This window comes from Nelumbo lutea, chromosome 3 (genome assembly GCF_056320005.1).
Source record: "Nelumbo lutea isolate HS-2025 chromosome 3, American lotus-T2T, whole genome shotgun sequence".
In the NCBI taxonomy this organism is placed as follows: domain Eukaryota; kingdom Viridiplantae; phylum Streptophyta; class Magnoliopsida; order Proteales; family Nelumbonaceae; genus Nelumbo; species Nelumbo lutea.
In genome coordinates this window covers 55,397,568-55,415,206 of record NC_142686.1, presented here as the reverse complement: position 1 = coordinate 55,415,206, position 17,639 = coordinate 55,397,568, and the positions used below count along the sequence as shown (strand labels likewise).

Sequence of the window (17,639 nt, the reverse complement as noted above, 5' to 3'; positions counted from 1 at the left end):
ATGTTGTAATTCTGTTTAAGGAAGTTCTGGATGTTCAGACTGTTGTAATACTTTTAAATATTAATTGAAAGTAACCATTTCCAATAAAAAATAACCTTTCAAGGTTAAATCCTTCCTTTTTTTCTCGTTATAGAATCAGATTTGTTGTCATAACCTATTTATACATATTCCATATAGAAAAAAAGAACTTAGACCATGCATATTTAATGGCATGTCTGTGAATGTATTAAATTAGTTTGCATGCACATTTCAGCGTATTAGATTCGTCAGCAGAAATTTGTGTGACACCATTTATTTGTGTCTGGAACATTAGTTAAATGGTTATATCAGAGATAAAAGCAGCAAATTTGAAAAACCTAGCATTGATGAGTAACATAATCTCCTTGAGGTGTACTTAGCAAGCAAACCTTTTTTTTTTTTTTCATTACTCAACTAAATTGTTTCACAGGGCATTAACATTGTGAAGAAGTTAGGTTGTATTTTTCTGTTAAAACGATTATTTCATGTATGCTTAAGATGGTGAAAACTAATGACGTAATGCAAGTCCAATATGGTAAAAATCTTTAAGGCATAGCTGCTATCAGGCATTCCCATCAACATTGTCAAGAAGTTAGGTTGTATTTTTTTGTTAAAAATTATTATTTCATATGTGCTCAAGATAATGAAAACTAATGACATAACGCAAATCCAATATGGTACAAATCTTGAACTTGAAGGCATACCTGCTATCAGGCATGCCCATACAAGTGCAATTTAATCTAATTTATTTCTCCTGAAGGAATGACACTTTGGAATTTTCAACCATCTTTGACGGAATCGATCAAATCCATGAATCTTAATTGGGGAATGAATTCTCTTGAACTTCTTGGTGAAAGTGCCACATTTTCTTCTGAAATTTTTGGGTTTTGAGAGGCCTATCAGTTTCCTCATACACCTATAGCCTGCATCAAGCCATTTACTTTTGATTGAAAAAGTATATATGCTAAAATGCCACATCAGATAAACTAAATTGAACAATTGTTGGTTCACAGTTCTGCTAAGATTTCTTTTTGTCAGATCTCAGATCTTTGTCTAGGAAAAAAGAGTGGAAACACAAAATGCCAAAATGCTCCTAACAATTCATGTTACTTTGGAAAAAAATTTAAATTGCTGCATTGATGACCATGGTAATGTACCTTGTTCCTGGGGCTAAAAGGGGTTGCTAATGGTGTCAATAGCAGGCTAGCAACAAGCTATGGGTTATTTTGAATGTTTTGGTTAGACAAGCATATTCTGCAAGCCAGTACCCACCTTGGACCTCTGTATTAAGTTCATTTTCTCCTGTCTTTGATATCTGCAGCACCTGAGAATTGCAAAAAGAAAGAAAAGAGAAAAACAGAAGAAAAATCAATAAAAGTCTTATCAATCAATATATATATATATAATGGCAAGTGTAATTAGGGCCATCACCTCTGACAGGTTTTCTAAGCGCTTCCTCATCCTTCTTTGTATAAAACCTCTCGTACACTATTTATATAATCTTGTCAGAAAAACACATAAGAAGTAAAACCACTTAAAGATTCTTTAGACAACAATAGATCTACCTTCACATGATACTTCACATAGGCAGAGAAGTTCAGTAGACTCCATACAGTCTTATCAAGCTTTGTACCCTCTACATGTTGTGAAAAAATATCTGTAAATATGTCATATGAAAATGTATTAGAGAAAATTTTATCCAGCAGTCCTATGAGTATGTAGATAACTTGAAAAATCCATGCTGTGATTATACAATAGGAAAGGGCATCTGAGAAGTCTGATTGTTTCCTATCTTGTGTTTCCAAACATGAAGGAAAAGCACTCTCTTTTATGTTATTGACCTTTTTTCAGGTTTCTGAAATCTGGTTGTCTGAAAAGAAGAGATACAATCATATACATAGTGAGCCTTTCATTTAATGATAATCACTGATCTTTAAGTATATTTATCGTACCAACTACCCCTTTTGTCTATTTTCTGCTCCTCTTACATTGAAGGTCAAACTTTTTTTTTCAACCACTGGGAAATTCAAATCTAGTTCTTACCAAAAGAGACAAATCCTCCATTGGTACTTAAATCTTCAAAAGGTTCACCTCTCAATTCTGGAGGAGGAATAGGTGACCAGGTACAAGGGGGTGCTTTAGCACATGCTTCTGAACATCCAGCATCCATAAGCTCCTATAAGAGAAAGTTGAGTATTAAGAATCAACAATGGGCATAATACCATCCTTTTCATCAACCAGGAGCAACTGATTCTTTTGTAGTCAGAATTGGAATCCAAACCTGAAAAAATGCTGTTGCAATAATCACATCTGTACTGTCTCTAAAACGCATGGGAAAAACTGCAGTGATCTTCTGTGGCTATGGAACAAATAAATCAAATGTTCAATCGCAAGAAAGAATCTAATGTGGTTAGAAATTATAATAAAATCAGAATCAAAAGTATTTATGGGGTATAAAATTGAATTTAGAAGTAAAAGGAAGCCACCACCTTCGAAGTTTTACATCCGAACAAAGTAGCCCTGTAATTGCTTTTAAATATTTCCATCCATTTATATTTCATATTTGGAAAGTGGTCTATGCATTAACACAGGCATCTAGTGTCTTAAATGGAAACATGTTAACTCAGTAAAAATAATAATTGCAGTTGTAAATTTTATGTAGGGAACTGAACTCAAGAGTACTACTTAACTCTACAAGCTTCAGGCATAACTTGGTCTAATTTGATCAAATTTTACATGGAACAGTTTATCCTTGAAAAGGAAACTGGGTAGTTATTAATTATTGAAATTTTTTTGTTATTTCCTTCAATTTTTAGTGATTATGGTGCACTAAGAATCCAATAGATAGAAAATGTGTGTGAAACAGAAAGTACCAGTCTTATAACAAAGAAAGGCTCTCTTGGGTGATAAACAAGTTTGATGGGTTTGTATGTCCCCTGAGATATCTCCTGGGAACCAAGATTCCACAGCATTTCTTTCAGCTGTGAGCTCAGTATCAATGCTTGCACAGAGGAAATATTTGATATCACCTTGATGCACTCTGAAATAACCAAAAAATTTAAAAAGAAAATAAAGTCAAAACAGAACAGAACAAAGACAGTAAATTGTTGGTATCATATGCATTGTTTTTCACTTATCAAACTAAAATAATTTCATCCATCGAATGTTGCATTAATTTCTTGTAACGCAGGGGAGATATTCAAGAAACAGTACTGGATAAACTGTAAAGAGATATCCTTTTTGAACTAATTTCTTGAGATGTAACTAAGACATACATGCCCCCTTGTAATGAAAATATGACATGCTGAACCATAGATTCAATGTTATGTATATAAGTAGTTGCAACTGAATTAATTTGTTGTGCTGAATTCTACTTTATCTGTTAATTTTCTATTTGAAAGTAATTGTCATCATGCATCTGGTGGCATCTCATTTCAGTTGCTGCATGCATCTTTATCTCTTTTCACTCTTCTTGGAGGCTGTTATTCTCACATGTCTTATCTCATTAGTAGTAATTATATCTGAATATATAAAATATACATATAATATGGCAAGAAATACTTTCTACAACTATAAAGTTCCAAGTCAATTTTTATGCTAAGCCACTGTTGTTTGGTTAGAGCTTCTGTCTGGTGTACAAACTGACAAGTTTTAAGCCTCTCTGTCAACAGTGTCTTATCATTACTTTTAATTCAGTGTGCTTTGAAGAAAATAATTCTCTTTGTTTCTTTTTCTTACTGTCAATCGTCATTTTTTAACTTCGTGATGAAAAGGGAATCATCTTCATAGACCTCACTCTTCAAAGAAGACCTCCTAAAGCAATAATGCCATACATGATCAATAGGCTACTCTTTAAAGATAGGATAATAAGATACATACATCCCTCCCTTTTTTTGAAAGGTAAAAAGTAATTCATTAAAAAAAAAGAGAGTAAGTGAGAATGAATCTGAATCTTAGCATCCAAATTCATATGGAATGGAGTTCATGCAGGCATGTCAGTGGAGGAGATCCTTGAAGATAGAAGCAAAAAATTTCCTGTTCGAAGAGATGAGAATCAAGGGGAAGGTAAGCCTGAAGGTAAGGGAAGCGAAAAAGGGTACAATATTGCTGGAAGGATTAGAAGTGATCGAGTGGCTAAGAGAGTTCATAGTTGGAGCCTGTTCAAAAGGTAAGCAGATAAACTGGCAGGATTTTAGTACATTAGAAGGGAGAAGATATGTTGTTGAATGTAAGAGGAATAGAAAAGGCTTCTTCATAGCTTTGGCTGAATTTTTTGGTAAGGGACGAAGGTAACTGGTGTGTCTACCAGCAGGAAAACAGAGCCAAGGATGGGGGGAAGTTGACTGGTCGCTCAAAGAGTTTTTAGCTCAAAGAGTAGCAAATGATAAAAAAGCCTCCATAAGGGAGGAGAAGGCATATCTCAGCAACAGCAGGGTAAAACAAGGGCCAGTGGTCATGGAAAAAACAAAAGGCCAATGCATAATGGTGGGAGGTCTAGAGAGAGAACAGTGGGATAGTAAGTTTTTGATACAAGCCAAGGAAAAGGTTAATGATTGGAGGAGGGTAGCTGACTTATTGGCAACTGGGTTGAAGCTGAAGAGTGTCTTCATAGTAACCCCCTTCGATAACTGTAAAGCCCTCCTAGATCCAGTAGAGAATGAATTGGAAATATCAGCTATAAATATTCAGGCTGATTTCGGATCATTCACAGTCTTTAAATGGAATCCAACATCCAACTCCAAGGATTTATTTGTCGAAGACGGTGTGGTGGTGCATGTAATAGGCTTGCCATTTCATCTGTGGAAACAAGAAGTAGTAGAATCTATAGCAATATTGTGTGGAGGAATCTTGAAAGGAGCTTTTTGGGGTGATCTTTATTCAGTAGCAATCCTGCTAAGTGGTGTGAAGCAAGAAGACATTCCACGAAAGGTAGAGGTACAAACAGAGGGGAGTTTTGTCTCTGTGTGGCTAGCATCCTCCATTGAAGCAGGGCTGTGGAAGGAGGCTTGTATGATAGGAAAGGAGGAGGAAGAAGCATTACGTGGACTTATGAGATTGGTTAATTCAAATGGGAAGGAATGTTTCACTAAAAAAGGCCAACAAATTCTGGGAAGCCAAAAAGCTTTGGGGTTGATGGAAGGTCAAACCTATAGAAAGCAAGAAAAGGCTATGACAAATGGTAGATCTTTTGCGCAGGTGGTGTTAGGGGAAATAGACAAAAATATACCAATGTCTAAAGGGAGAAGGCTGAACCAGCAACCTCAGATAGGGAGGGTTGCTGGTTCGACCATTAAAACAGGGGGCATGATTTGTTAAGAGGTCACGTTGGAGGAAAAGACTTAGAAAATGGGCCCAATCGAGGGGATCCCTTTTCTGGTGGGCCGGAGAAGGCAACTCAAGTAAAGGTTTTAAAGCTGGGTTCTTATATTACAAGTTTTGAGCCCAAGGCCCATTACAAGATAGATGGGCCAAGGGACCCTTTAAGTAAGCACGTGATTGGGAGGAGGGATGAGCTGATAGACGAGATTAAGCGTTCTACCCTGAATCCCTCCTTTCAGTCTGTGATAGAACAAAAATTAGAAGAAATTGATGTCTTTCTATTGAGAAAGTAGTACATATATATACAACCTTGTAGATACTAAAAAGGAAGAAAATCATACAACCTTGCAGATACAAAAAAGGAAGAAAATCAAAAAAAGAATAATTCCTATAATCAAGCTATTCCTAATTGGGATAATACTACATATTTACAGCCTATAATTTCGTAACACCCCCCCTCAAGATGGAGCATAGATGTCAATCATGCCCAGTTTGTTACAAATATAAGAAATCCGAGCTCCATTAAGAGCTTTTGTAAAGATGTCTCCTAACTGCTCTCCAGCATTCACATATGCTATAGAGATCAAGTTTTGTTGAATTTTCTCACAAACGAAATGACAGTCTATCTCGATATCTTTAGTTCATTCATGAAAAACTGGATTCGAAGCAATATGAATCGCAACTTGATTATCGTACCATAGCTTCGTTGGAACTAAGACTTTAAGACCGACCTCAGTTAAGAGTTGAGAAACCCACATAACCTCACACGAAGCTTGTGCCATTGCTCTATACTCAGATTCTGCACTAGATCGTGACACCACATTTTGCTTCTTACTCTTCCACGAAACCAGATTACCACTAATGAAAACACAATAGCTAGTAGTGGACCTTCGATCAATCTTGGAACTTGCCTAGTTCGCATCAGAAAAACACTCAATGTTACTGTGACCATGATTCTGATACAGTATCCCCCGTCCAAGAGCTCCTTTCAAGTAACACAAAATTTGTTCTAAGGTTGCCCAATGATGCACTGTAGGAGAGGACATAAATTGACTTACAATACTAACTGAGTAAGCAATGTCTGGATGAGTCACTGTGAGATAGTTCAACTTTCCAACTAATCTTCTATATCGTTCAGGATCATCAAAAGCATCTCCATCCTTTGTGAGTTGCTGGTTAGGAAGCATTGGAGTACTGCATGGTTTGACTCCCAGTTTCCTAGTTTCTATTAACAGGTCCCAAAAATACTTCCTCTGAGACAGGAAAATGCCTCTTTTACTCCTTGCCACCTCAATCCCCAAGTATTTTAGGTGCCCCAAATCTTTAGTATTGAACTGGCTCTGCAAGAAGGATTTCAAGGATGAGATTCCCTTCGTGTCGCTCCCAGTGATAACAATATCGTCTACATATACAACAAGTAGAATGATGCCAAATGTGGACTGCTTATAGAAAGCAGTATGGTCAGATTTGCACTTCCTCATCCCAAACCTCTCTACTACCTGACTAAATTTTCCAAACCAAGCTCGAGGACTCTATTTTAGTCCATACAGTGATTTTTGAAGACGACAAACTTTCCCAGACTCCCCCTGAGCAACAAACCCAGGTGGTTGCTCCATATAAACCTCCTTCTGAAGAACTCCATACAGGAAAGCATTTTTAATATCAAGCTAGTAAAGTGGCCAATCATATGTAGCTGCCGGAGAAATAAATAATCGAACTGAAGTCAATTTTTCCACAGGGGAGAAAGTATCAGAATAGTCCACTCCATATGTCTGTGCATAGCCTTTGGCCACTAGGCGAGCCACTAATCCATCAGGATTAAATTTGACTGCAAAGACCCACTTGCATCCAACTGCTTTCTTACCAGCAGGTAAATCGATCAGATCCCAAGTACCATTCTCAGTCAAGGCATTCATTTCCTCAAGCATGGCATCACGCCACCCAGGATGGGATAAAGCCTGGTGAACAGTTTTGGGAATCCCTATAGAATCAAGAGAGGCAACAAACAAACAAGAAGTAGAGGACAAACAATCATAGGTAACATAAGAGGAAATTGGATAAGTACATTGACATTTACCTTTCCGAAGAGCAATAGGTAGATCAATATCACTGGGCATTGGATCTGATGACAAAGAAGAGACCGGTGCCGGACTTGTCACAGGAGGATTAGGTCGTCGAGAATAGACTTGAGTAATAGGTAGTTTTGGTTGAGAAGGTGGTGGTGGGGGTATTGGAACAACATTAGCGTCTGGACCGGTGACATGATACACTAGTAGATCATCATCCTCTTGTGGACACACAGGTGCAGATGGAGCAGTAAAGAAAGGAAGATGTTCATGGAATGTAACATCAGCTGACACAAGGTACCTACTTGTTCAAGAGAGTAGAAAAACACCTGTACCCTTTTTGGAGACGAGAGTATCCCAGGAAGACACATTTTAATGACTTGGTTTCCAATTTGGAAACCTGCGGACGAACATCACGAACAAAACAAGAACATCCAAAGATACGAGGTTCAACAGGAAACACAAATTAATTAGGAAACAAAATCTTATAAGGGATTTGATCATTTAGAACAGTGGAAGGCATGCGATTAATCAAAAAACATGCTGTAGAAACATCATCAGCCCAAAACTGTTTAGGAACATGTGTTTGAAATAAAAGAGCCCTGGCAGTTTCAAGAAGATGTCTATTTTTTCTCTCAGCCACTCCATTTTGAGATGGAGTATCAACACTAGATGATTGATGGATAATTCCATTCTGAGTCATGTAAGTCTGGAAGGAATCAGAGAAATATTCTTTGGCATTATCACTTCGCAATGTTTGTACAAACACATCAAACTGGGTTTTTATTTCAGCACAAAGGGTTTTAAAATGTGAAAGCAACTCAGAACGAGATTTCATTAAATAAAGCCAAGTCATACAAAAAAACCATCCACAAAGGTAACAAAATATCGAAATCCAGTCTTAGACATAATAGGACAAGGTCCCCAAACATCTGAATGTACTAACTCAAAAGCATGACTAGCCCTTTTATTAACTCGAGAAACAAACAATAGACGATGATGTTTTGCAAACTGACAAGACTCACAATCTAAAGAAGATACATCATGAAACTGAGGAGATAACTTCTTTAACAAAGGTAAAGATGGATGCCCCAACCGACAATGAGCTTCAAAAGGAGATAAAGTATTGGAACAGGCAATGGTCTGAGGTTCCTGGGTATCCAAAATGTACAGACCTCCTGATTCTCATCCTTTACCAATAATCCTCTTCGCCATAAGATCCTGAAACAGACAATGATCAGGAAAGAATGAGATACAATAGTTAAGAGTATGAGTAAGTTTGCTAGCAGATACCAAATTAAAAGAAAATTTTGGTAAACTCAATATAGATGACAAAGAAAGTGTTGGTGTGGGATTGATAGTGCCAGAACCAAGGACAGAAGAAATAGAACCATCTACTAAGGTGACTGAAGAAGGAAAAGTGTGTGATTGGAAAGTGGAAAAGAGACTAGGATTACCTGTCATATGATCTGTTGCACCAGAATCAATGACCCACTGAGAGGAAGAAGAAAGAAGACATGTATTGGTTTTACCTAACTCAGCAAGGGCAGTGATGGACTGAGCGGAGTTCTTTAATGCCTCTTGATACTGGGTAAATTTCGCATACTCATCTGCAAAAATTGTAATGGTCTGATTTGACGATGGATGAGGAGCATCACTCGTAGTTACAACATGAGCTGACTGAGACCCATAAGACTTTTGGTTTTTCTTTAGCAATTTCTGGCAAGTCCTTTTAGTGTGTCCCGATTCATGACAATAGTAGCAAACTACTCCCCCTGTGGCCTGAGTTCCAGCATTCCAACCACTATTATTGCCACCTCTACTACTATTCTAAGAACGAGACCGGCCAATTGATCCACTATTCTGACTGACAAGTGCACTAGGTTGTTGTATAGGTGAGGTATGAGAACTAGTATCTGTACGAAGGACCCTTGTAAAGACCTCTTTTAAAGAGGTAATCTCAATATTAGACAAAGTCTGTGACTTAGCACCATCAAATTGAGGATTAAGGCCAGCCAGAAAACTCATAATAGCCATCTGTTAACGTTGAGTCTGCTGAACTTTGATATCAGTACTGAAAGGTAACAAGGCGTTCAATTCTTCATAAGTGCGCTTGAAATTCATGAAATAGGTCTGAAGAGACTGATCCTATTGTTCAGCCCGATAAAATGTCTTGCAAACATAAAAAATACTGGAAATATTTTCTTTACCAGAGAACAGAAAAGCCAAATATTTCATTTGTTCTTTTACAAACTCACAGTGAGAGACATGACCGACGTACTCATTCTCAATAGAATTGCGGATTTGCAAAAACAATTGAGCATCAATTCTTAACCATTCAGTGCGGGTCTCATCAGTAGGAGGGTCCTTAGTCAGATGGTTGTCCTTAGAGATACTCCGTAAATACGAACGAACAGTCTTACTCCAGTCTAAATAATTAGTTCTGTTTAGTTTTTGTTCAGTGATCTTAGACAGAATGGGGATAACACTAGGCATAGCCATGTTCTTTTGTTCAACCGCCATCATAAACACATGAAAATAAACTTTTAACAACCAGCAAAGCCAATAAAACAGAATCGGCAACAGATGCAACACCCAAACAGCAAGAAACCACAACTGGCAGCACCGAAATATCAATTGTATAAAAAGAACAGAGAAGAAAGACTTTCTTGATGAGCAAACAAACACCACATGAGTAACACCGAGGCTGCTGTGCTACTCTCCGACCTGTTGTAGACTTGAAAGCCCTCTCCCTGTTGAAGTGAAGAAGAGATGGGTGAAGGTGGGTAGGCCGATCTGGGATTCCGCTTCCACTGGTAGGGGCGGTGAGATGCAGATGTCACTCGGAATGGGTGACCTAGAGATCGCAGCTGCTACTCACTTGGGCAACGTAAAGAATTCAAAGCCAAGCCGCTCACTTGGGCAGCAAAGGGAAGAAAAAACTAGAAATTAGTTTCAGGCTGGAATTGGTGTCTCCAGCTCTGATACCATGTGATAGAACATGAATTACAAGAAATTGATGTCTTTCTATTGAGAAAGTAGTACATATATATACAACCTTGTAGATACTAAAAAGGAAGAAAATCATATAGCCTTGTAGATACAAAAAAGGAAGAAAACCATACAGCTTTGCAGATACAAAAAAGGAAGAAAATTTCGTAACTGGGCTAATACTACATATTTACTGCCTATAATTTCGTAACACAGTCGAACAGTTCAGGCGCAAAACTCAAGACTCTCAGTTTCGAGGCTCTCTACAGTGGGTCCCATCCAACCTACCTGAAGCCTAGTGATTTGAACAGAACAGGGTTTGAAGATTGGTTGAGTGAACAAAACAGCAGTGACGATTCTGATAGAGACGAAACTGTAAGTTTGGGAAGTCTGTCTCCGAAAAGCAACAACGATTTACTTGAAAAAGAAAATTTGCATACAGAGCTGTTGTTTTTAGAGGAAGAGATTGAAGAGCTGTTGTTTTTAGAGGAAGAGATTGAAGAGGCAGGTGGCGGGAAGACTAGAAATGGCGAAGAAAATGGTCCTAAAGTTGTGAAAACTCCTCTTCCCTTCGTCGAGGGAGCTGACCCTGAGTCTAAGGAATTACAGGATGTTAGTGGAGAGGGACAAGAATCGGCCATGAGGATGGATGTGGGAATTCCAGTGTCAGAAACACAGTAAAAGGATTTCCAAGTGGGTAGGTCATCAGGAAGTGATTCTTTCACTATGTCTACTTCACAATTTTGTCCAAAAAGGGGAAAGGCCTTAAAACCATTCTTTCACTCTGTTCTCGCTTCAAAACAACGCTTGCTTCCACCTTACTATTGAAGGTAAAGAGAAAAAAACAGCATTCCACTTTCTAACCTGAAAAGGATTCTTTGGGCACCATTAAGCAACAGCCCAGTCCCCTACAGCTTCCACATCTAGATCAGAATTGATAAGTCGACCTACCAAACTCCTCTCCAACAGCGTAAGACGATCGTAAATATCTCCTAATGAATTCACAATCACCTCCATCATGTTTATTCACATAGATTCTTGTGAATGGCTCCGCACCAATACCATTGGTTAATACCTCCTATGCCATAAGCACATCTTCAATGTAGGCAAAATATACAGTAACTACAGCTTTCACATCTTGCCCTTTTCTTTTGAATGAAATTTACCTTTTCTCAAAAACAAAAAAGATATATACATGCATACACATACATACACACAGTGCATCTGTTGATTCATTCTCTTCTTTAGCACTTTTAAGCAACCCATTCTATCACTAAAAGGAGAAAAAGCTAGTACTACCATATGACAGGGAATTGAAAATTCAAGAAATCATAAATCAATAGTTGATCATCACTAAAAGCCACCAGAATTTTACCAGACCTTTGCCACGTGGAAGCTTGTCAAAGTTAAGTCGTAGAGTAAGTTGGTATCCTCCCCTTTGTGGTTCAAGAACCTCCACAATATCAGAGTAAAACCTCTTTACAGTCTCTAAGGTAGAATGTGGAAGGCTATCCACTGCCACGGTTCCTTGGGACAGTAATGGGGTTGATACTGACAAGTAGACATGATAAGGATCGGATGCAGAAGCCTGTCACATTATATCATCATCATCAGATACTGAGTATAACATCTACTTATCCTAATCAGGGATAACCAACAAGGCAACATTCTACAGTCGCCTATAAGGAGAAAAAGGTATTAAGTGTTAAGTTGTTCTTTAAGTTAGTAGAGAGAAATTTTCATTCCCCCGTAAATTGTCTAAGGGAATTGTGTTGTACAAAGATCAGCTGAGGACCTCTTTTTTTGGTTTGCCAACTGGTTGGAACAAAGCAGAAAATGAAAGGAGTTTATGAGTAGTACCTCATTCCTCAAATCCTGCCATGATAATTATGTGCAAGTATATTCTAATGTTTCTGTTGTATTAAATGCTAAAAAGTATACAAACAAATATGAGGGAAGCCTTAAATAGTTGTATTAGGACATATCCATTAACCAATTTTGTTGTGCAAAGATCTTTTGGTGCTACCTGAATATGATATTTAACAGATCCAAATTCATATATGTGGTGATCAATCTCCCTTGGTATTTCAGCACTGCCAGAAAATAAATGACATGGATCATCAAGAAGATCTGAATCTACTCATCAGTATAGTTGAAAAGGTCATGTGGTAGAAGTACCCAGTCATGGGAACATAACTTCTTGGAATAGGATCGGTAAATATTTGATACAAAGGTTGGAACTGCAATTATTAAGTTCAAAGAAAGTAATATGCTTATCATCTTGAGGTTATGAATCACATTGCAATTTACATAGTGGAAGGAAAAAATGATATATCCTTTTCTGAAATGCAGTCAAGAGGAAGTAAAACAGCTGCGCACCTGAGATTAATTCTACCAGTTGAAGTTCAAGTCCATAAGGAGATTGAAGAACAAACAAAGCCAGCAATGGTTGTGTCAGAATAGCAAGAGGAAATTATGATATGGATCAATCTGTCAACTATGAGGGTGGAAGGTAATGAGATGGGAATTTTAAATGTGAACTTGCTTTGTATTCAAGTTACCATTGCATTCCTTATTTCAGAGAACCACTCAAGGACTTAGCTACAAGTTTAGATTGATTCATATGGCATTCCATTCTTTTACTTGGCATCTCTAATAGTTTTCTCAGAGAGGAGAATGAAGATTATGCTAGCAGTGAGACTATTTTCAAATAGGGTTCAGGAACATCGCATACATGACATTGTGTATAGACTTTGTCTTAGATGTGATGTATCATCCTGATAACGAATTTGTGATTAAGAATTTTAAAGAATATTCTTTGATGCCTTAACCTGAAAAAAACAATATTAGATTAGCTGCAGATCGTCTTAACTTTTCAAATGCGAATGCTTGTAATAATTTTTTTTTGGGAGAATGACTGTTCAGTCCACCCCCAGAATTCTTTGCCCTACTGTACTGTTGGGGTAGGTCATAGGTGCCAGCTCGGAATTGATGCCAATACATGGGTGGGTATTGGTGTTTAGGGTGGGGATGTTTGACATTTTGAATTGTTGTAGGTCTGCAGTTGAATTCAGAATTCTGCAGTGTGGTGCAATGTACTTATTTGTTTGTTTGTTTGTTTTTTTTTTTTTTTTTTTGCTTAAGTAGAGAAACTTGTGGATCATAATGTGGTGCAGTGTGGTGCAGTGTACTTATTTGTTTGTTTGTTTGTTTTTGAATTGCTTAATGTCTAAATATTCATTGGAAGACTACTTGAGCTTTAATACACTGTGCAGTGGTTATGTGTTGGAGTATTAATATTTCCAGTACTTTAAATCACTTTATTATTCTTTGTTCATTTATGATCCCAGTAATATAAGACGTACACCAAATTCCTAATTTAAGAGAAAGAAACTTAGAAACTTGTGGATCATAATGTGCTAAGCTTTATTTTCATCATTATCTCTATGTTTGTTTTCTTTCTTCAGTTTCACTAATAATTCGTGTTTCATTTTGCTACTACTTTTTGACGAAAATTGTTACTTTCAATTATCAACCGCTGCCTTTCTAAAATCAAATGCCTACTTCCTTACCAATCTGAGAGTGCATTATCAACCGGAGCATCAGGAATATCAGAACCAGGTAATGCCCACTGATATAATGGACTCTTACTGGATTTACAGATTCTGATCTTTCAGGCATTATACTTCTAGACCCACGATCTGGTCACTGCAACCTCTGCCTGGAAATATGAAGTATGAAATACTCAACAAGTAAGACTATGTTCTGATTTGTAGTTTTTGTGGACCTTACATAACCATGACAGACAAGCTTGAAGTCCTCTAAAATCTAAAGTAGTCTATGTTTGTTTTGTAGATGGTGCTGTCTACAAGGCCTCATTCACAGGAAAGACTTGTTTTGCAAACTGGCAATGAAGGATTGAAGGGTAGAAGTTTGAACAGCTATTTTCCCATATGCTAGAGCTGAAAGGGTTGGTAAACCCAAGCATTAACCACTGTTCTGCAACCAATAGAACTGAATGAGAAGCTACCTAACTACATTAATTTCTGCAGAGGTTGCAATAATTTTGCAATATGTTTGCATCTCATCATATGACTTTATATGAGTAATTGAATGAAGAAGTCAACTGACTCAACTGGTTGCTCTGCATCCTATCTGGTGGAGAATGCAGGTATCACTAAAAAGAATAATACGGCATCCTGCCAAGGTGGGTGCCAGGTAGTTCACTACTTGGTGGTTGTCTACGCAGTATCAATATTAGTCAAGAAGAAGGGGCTGTTTGGAAATAAGAAAAATGTTAAGCCCTTTCTGACTTTCATAGTATTTGAGCACAATGCAGCCAACTTTACCGCGTATAATCCTGACACGGGATCATTCACACATTAAAAAGTGTTTCTCGTTGAGCAAACTTGCTGAGAAAATAAGAATAGTTTGGTCCACATAGCAAAAGAACATGGTCATTTAAACTTTAAAGCTTGGGATCTTTTTGTCATCTTTTCTATATTAGGAGGCCAATTCTCCACATGTTGGGTAATATAAATCTCAGATATGTCAGCAACTGAGGATACATTTAGTTTGCAGTTGGAACTGGAATCAAAATCCCTTGAAATCAGAATCGAAATGGTATATTTCCCTCATCTGTCTTGTTCAGATGGAAATTGGAATCAGAATTGGAATGGGCTCGAATGAAATTTTCATTCCCAAGGGAGAGTGGGAATGGTCATTCCCTCAAATGGGGGATGCCATTCCACTAGGAGTAGGAATCAGATTCTGATTCTGCCCAACCAAACGGTCAGAATTTCATACCCCTATTCCCGTAAACCAAATGGACCCTGAGCACTACTATCAGAATTGAAAGTCCAATCTTGCATTCCCCTCTCTCAGAAAACCATTGGAGAAACAGAAAAGTAGCTCCTCTTGATGGATCCACAAAAGGATATCACTTGATACAGAGCTCTGCATGTCAAGAGCCACTGGTGCTAGAAAACAAAATGAAGCAACATTTGCACTGAAAGCATTATTAAAATGTCAAAGGTGCAAGGCTTACCGGTGCAGTTTGAGCAGGACTTCCTTCAGTGCTGGCGACGCCCTCTCAAGGCAAGCCATCCTTGTGATCTTCTTACCAGCAAATCAAGTTTGGACCACTGAGTAAGTGAAAACAGAGATCCTACTACTGAGAGATATCTAGGAAATAATACTGGGAAGAGTAAAAGGAAAAAGCAAAAATCTTTTGAGTAAAATGCACGTTCAACTGTCCAAGGTGTGACAATTATGTTAGCACACTTTTGAAGCAAGACGCATACTTCTCTTTTAGTCCATTACTTGATTCGAATGCACGCCAAAATGATAGCCCATCTTTCTGCCTCTGCCTCTTGTTCAAGTCAACTAGTTATTCGTTCGACCCTGTTTATTTGTAGTGCAATTTCATTTTCACTAATACGAATGTATGAGTGCAATTCTGCAAATGAGAATAACAGAAATTCTCGTTAAATTTACTTTTGGTTTTACTCATGGTTCAAAGTATTAATACGTATCATACCATATCATACTAAATGTATCCATTTTTAGAGTTACCGAAACACTATATACTTTCCACCAAAAAAAAAAAAGGAAAGGAGAAACACTATATAGTAGGATTTAAAGGGTTTCTAATGTTTAAACATTAGAACCCCTCCTAACAGATTTGCTGTAGGTTTTATTTTACTTTTTATTCAATAGAAAAAAAAGGCCCGATAAAAATGCTGAAACAATAAGCACTAATGGAAAAATAAAAATGAAAAAATCTTTCTGATCAAAGATAGTACTCCCATGATGATTGTAAATAAGATCCAAAATTCCATCAAGGAATTTGTTGAAGCAAATTCAACTCTTGAAATACAGGTCCCTAACCTGGATTCGACCAGAGCCACCCACCTGAAATGTTATTTAATTAAATTTTCATGCCTCAACCAAAGAGAATGGAATGTGTGCCTATGGGTGTATTCTAAGAAATCACAATTGAGAAGTCTTACAAGCCAAAATGGACCAATACCAACAGAGTGTACAATAATCACAGTAACGGAAATGTGGGCTGTCCTAGAAACCCACAAGCTTTCAGCTCAATTCCTAGATTATTATTTCATTATAGAAAGAGATTCCCTCATCACAATCGAATTGCTGAAAGGAGAAGCTCAACCACCATGGAGATGCACCTCTATCATCCAAGAATGTAGAAGTATTGCACGTGTTCTTCCTCAGTCGATCGAGTACAATCATACCTTCTGGGAAGGTAATTGTGCAGCGGATTGGCTAGCCAACAATGGTCTGGAACATAAAACGGTTTTCACTCACTTAATCCATTCAGATCTTAGGTTCATTGTTTTTCTTATTTTTTTGTGCGAGTTTTGTGTCTCTTGTGATTGTTCCTTTTATTAAAAAAACAAGAAAGAAAGAAGGCTGAAACAAAAATATATCAGAATCTGTAGTTATGTACTCAAAATCTCAAATCACTTGCATTCCTGCACTCTTATACTAGTGCAAATGAAACTGCAATGCAAACAAACCAGGCCTAGAGAAAAAGAAAGAAAAATATAAAATCACTAAATTAGACCATTTTAGCATACACTACTAACAGTATGAATACTTCTTTTCCTTTTTATTTACAATTATTTAGGTGTGAGCAAATGGGTAGATTCTATTTGAAATTGAGCAAATGGGTAGGTTCTACCTGAAATTGATTGCAACGATCTTGAACCAGCTTCAAGTTGACCCTACCCAATTTTTGTCAGGTAGGGTTTGGTTCCAAATTCTTGGAACCGACCCCACCTAGGGATGGTGATTTCTAACCTACCTGGTAGGTAACCTTCTCCTTGGGATGGGTTTTATTTTCTTTAAAAATAGATTCTGGGGTGGAGATGGGTTTTGGGATTTTACAACCCATGTGTGTATGGGCAAGGTACAACATTAGGCTAAACCTGACCCATATATTGTTGGAAGGCATATGAACTTTGTATTAGGTGTTAAATTTAATAATATTCTAAATTTTATGTGAAAGATAATTGATAGTTTATGTATTTTTATATGTTTTAATCATATAATTGAAAATTTTGATGTCTGTTCATGTTATTTTACTTGCTTGTTGCTTATATATAATAAGAAATTAGCGTGGATTTTGGGCCCAAACTGCCAACCTGACCCACCCCACCAATCCACCATCAAATGTGGAAGGGTATGGTCAGGGAGGATTTTGCATTTTTCATGTGGAGG

At 37.4% G+C, this 17,639-nt stretch overlaps 1 protein-coding gene and 1 long non-coding RNA gene across 9 annotated transcripts; one reads left to right on the top strand and one right to left on the bottom strand.

The window, feature by feature from the left end:
• Positions 1 to 556: 556 nt before the first annotated feature.
• Positions 557 to 15,849, bottom strand: ARPC2B (actin-related protein C2B). Of its 8 annotated transcripts, none has more exons than XM_088981693.1 (11): positions 15,698 to 15,847; positions 15,442 to 15,538; positions 12,421 to 12,487; positions 11,775 to 11,982; positions 2,892 to 3,058; positions 2,300 to 2,377; positions 2,062 to 2,194; positions 1,584 to 1,675; positions 1,450 to 1,506; positions 1,291 to 1,342; positions 557 to 941 (listed from the first exon to the last, which is right to left on the bottom strand). In XM_088981693.1, the coding sequence occupies exons 2-11, from the start codon at positions 15,498 to 15,500 to the stop codon at positions 754 to 756; spliced, it is 1,101 nt and encodes a 366-aa protein (XP_088837819.1). In that variant the 5' UTR covers positions 15,501 to 15,538; positions 15,698 to 15,847; the 3' UTR covers positions 557 to 753. The 8 variants fall into 8 exon arrangements, with proteins under 8 accessions (XP_088837819.1, XP_088837823.1, XP_088837824.1 ...); XM_088981697.1 differs by lacking the exon at positions 15,698 to 15,847 and adding an exon at positions 12,573 to 12,634 and having other exon boundaries at positions 15,442 to 15,540; XM_088981698.1 differs by lacking the exons at positions 15,442 to 15,538; positions 15,698 to 15,847 and adding exons at positions 12,573 to 12,634; positions 12,774 to 12,882.
• On the top strand, positions 11,776 to 14,952 carry LOC148865072 (uncharacterized). Its single transcript, XR_016110935.1, has 4 exons — positions 11,776 to 12,608; positions 12,747 to 12,906; positions 14,072 to 14,146; positions 14,250 to 14,952. It is a non-coding gene; the product is annotated as an uncharacterized LOC148865072 (long non-coding RNA).
• Positions 15,850 to 17,639: the final 1,790 nt, after the last annotated feature.

Coding starts and splice junctions, on each gene's coding strand:
- ARPC2B (XM_088981693.1), bottom strand. CDS start 15,500: ATGGCTTGCCTTGAGAGGGCGTCGCCAGCACTGAAGGAAGTCCTGCTC. Junction 3,059..11,774: donor CAAGCTTCCACGTGGCAAAG/GTCTGGTAAAAT, acceptor TGGTTATTTCAG/AGTGCATCAAGGTGATATCA. Junction 2,195..2,299: donor TTGCAACAGCATTTTTTCAG/GTTTGGATTCCA, acceptor TTTCTCTTATAG/GAGCTTATGGATGCTGGATG.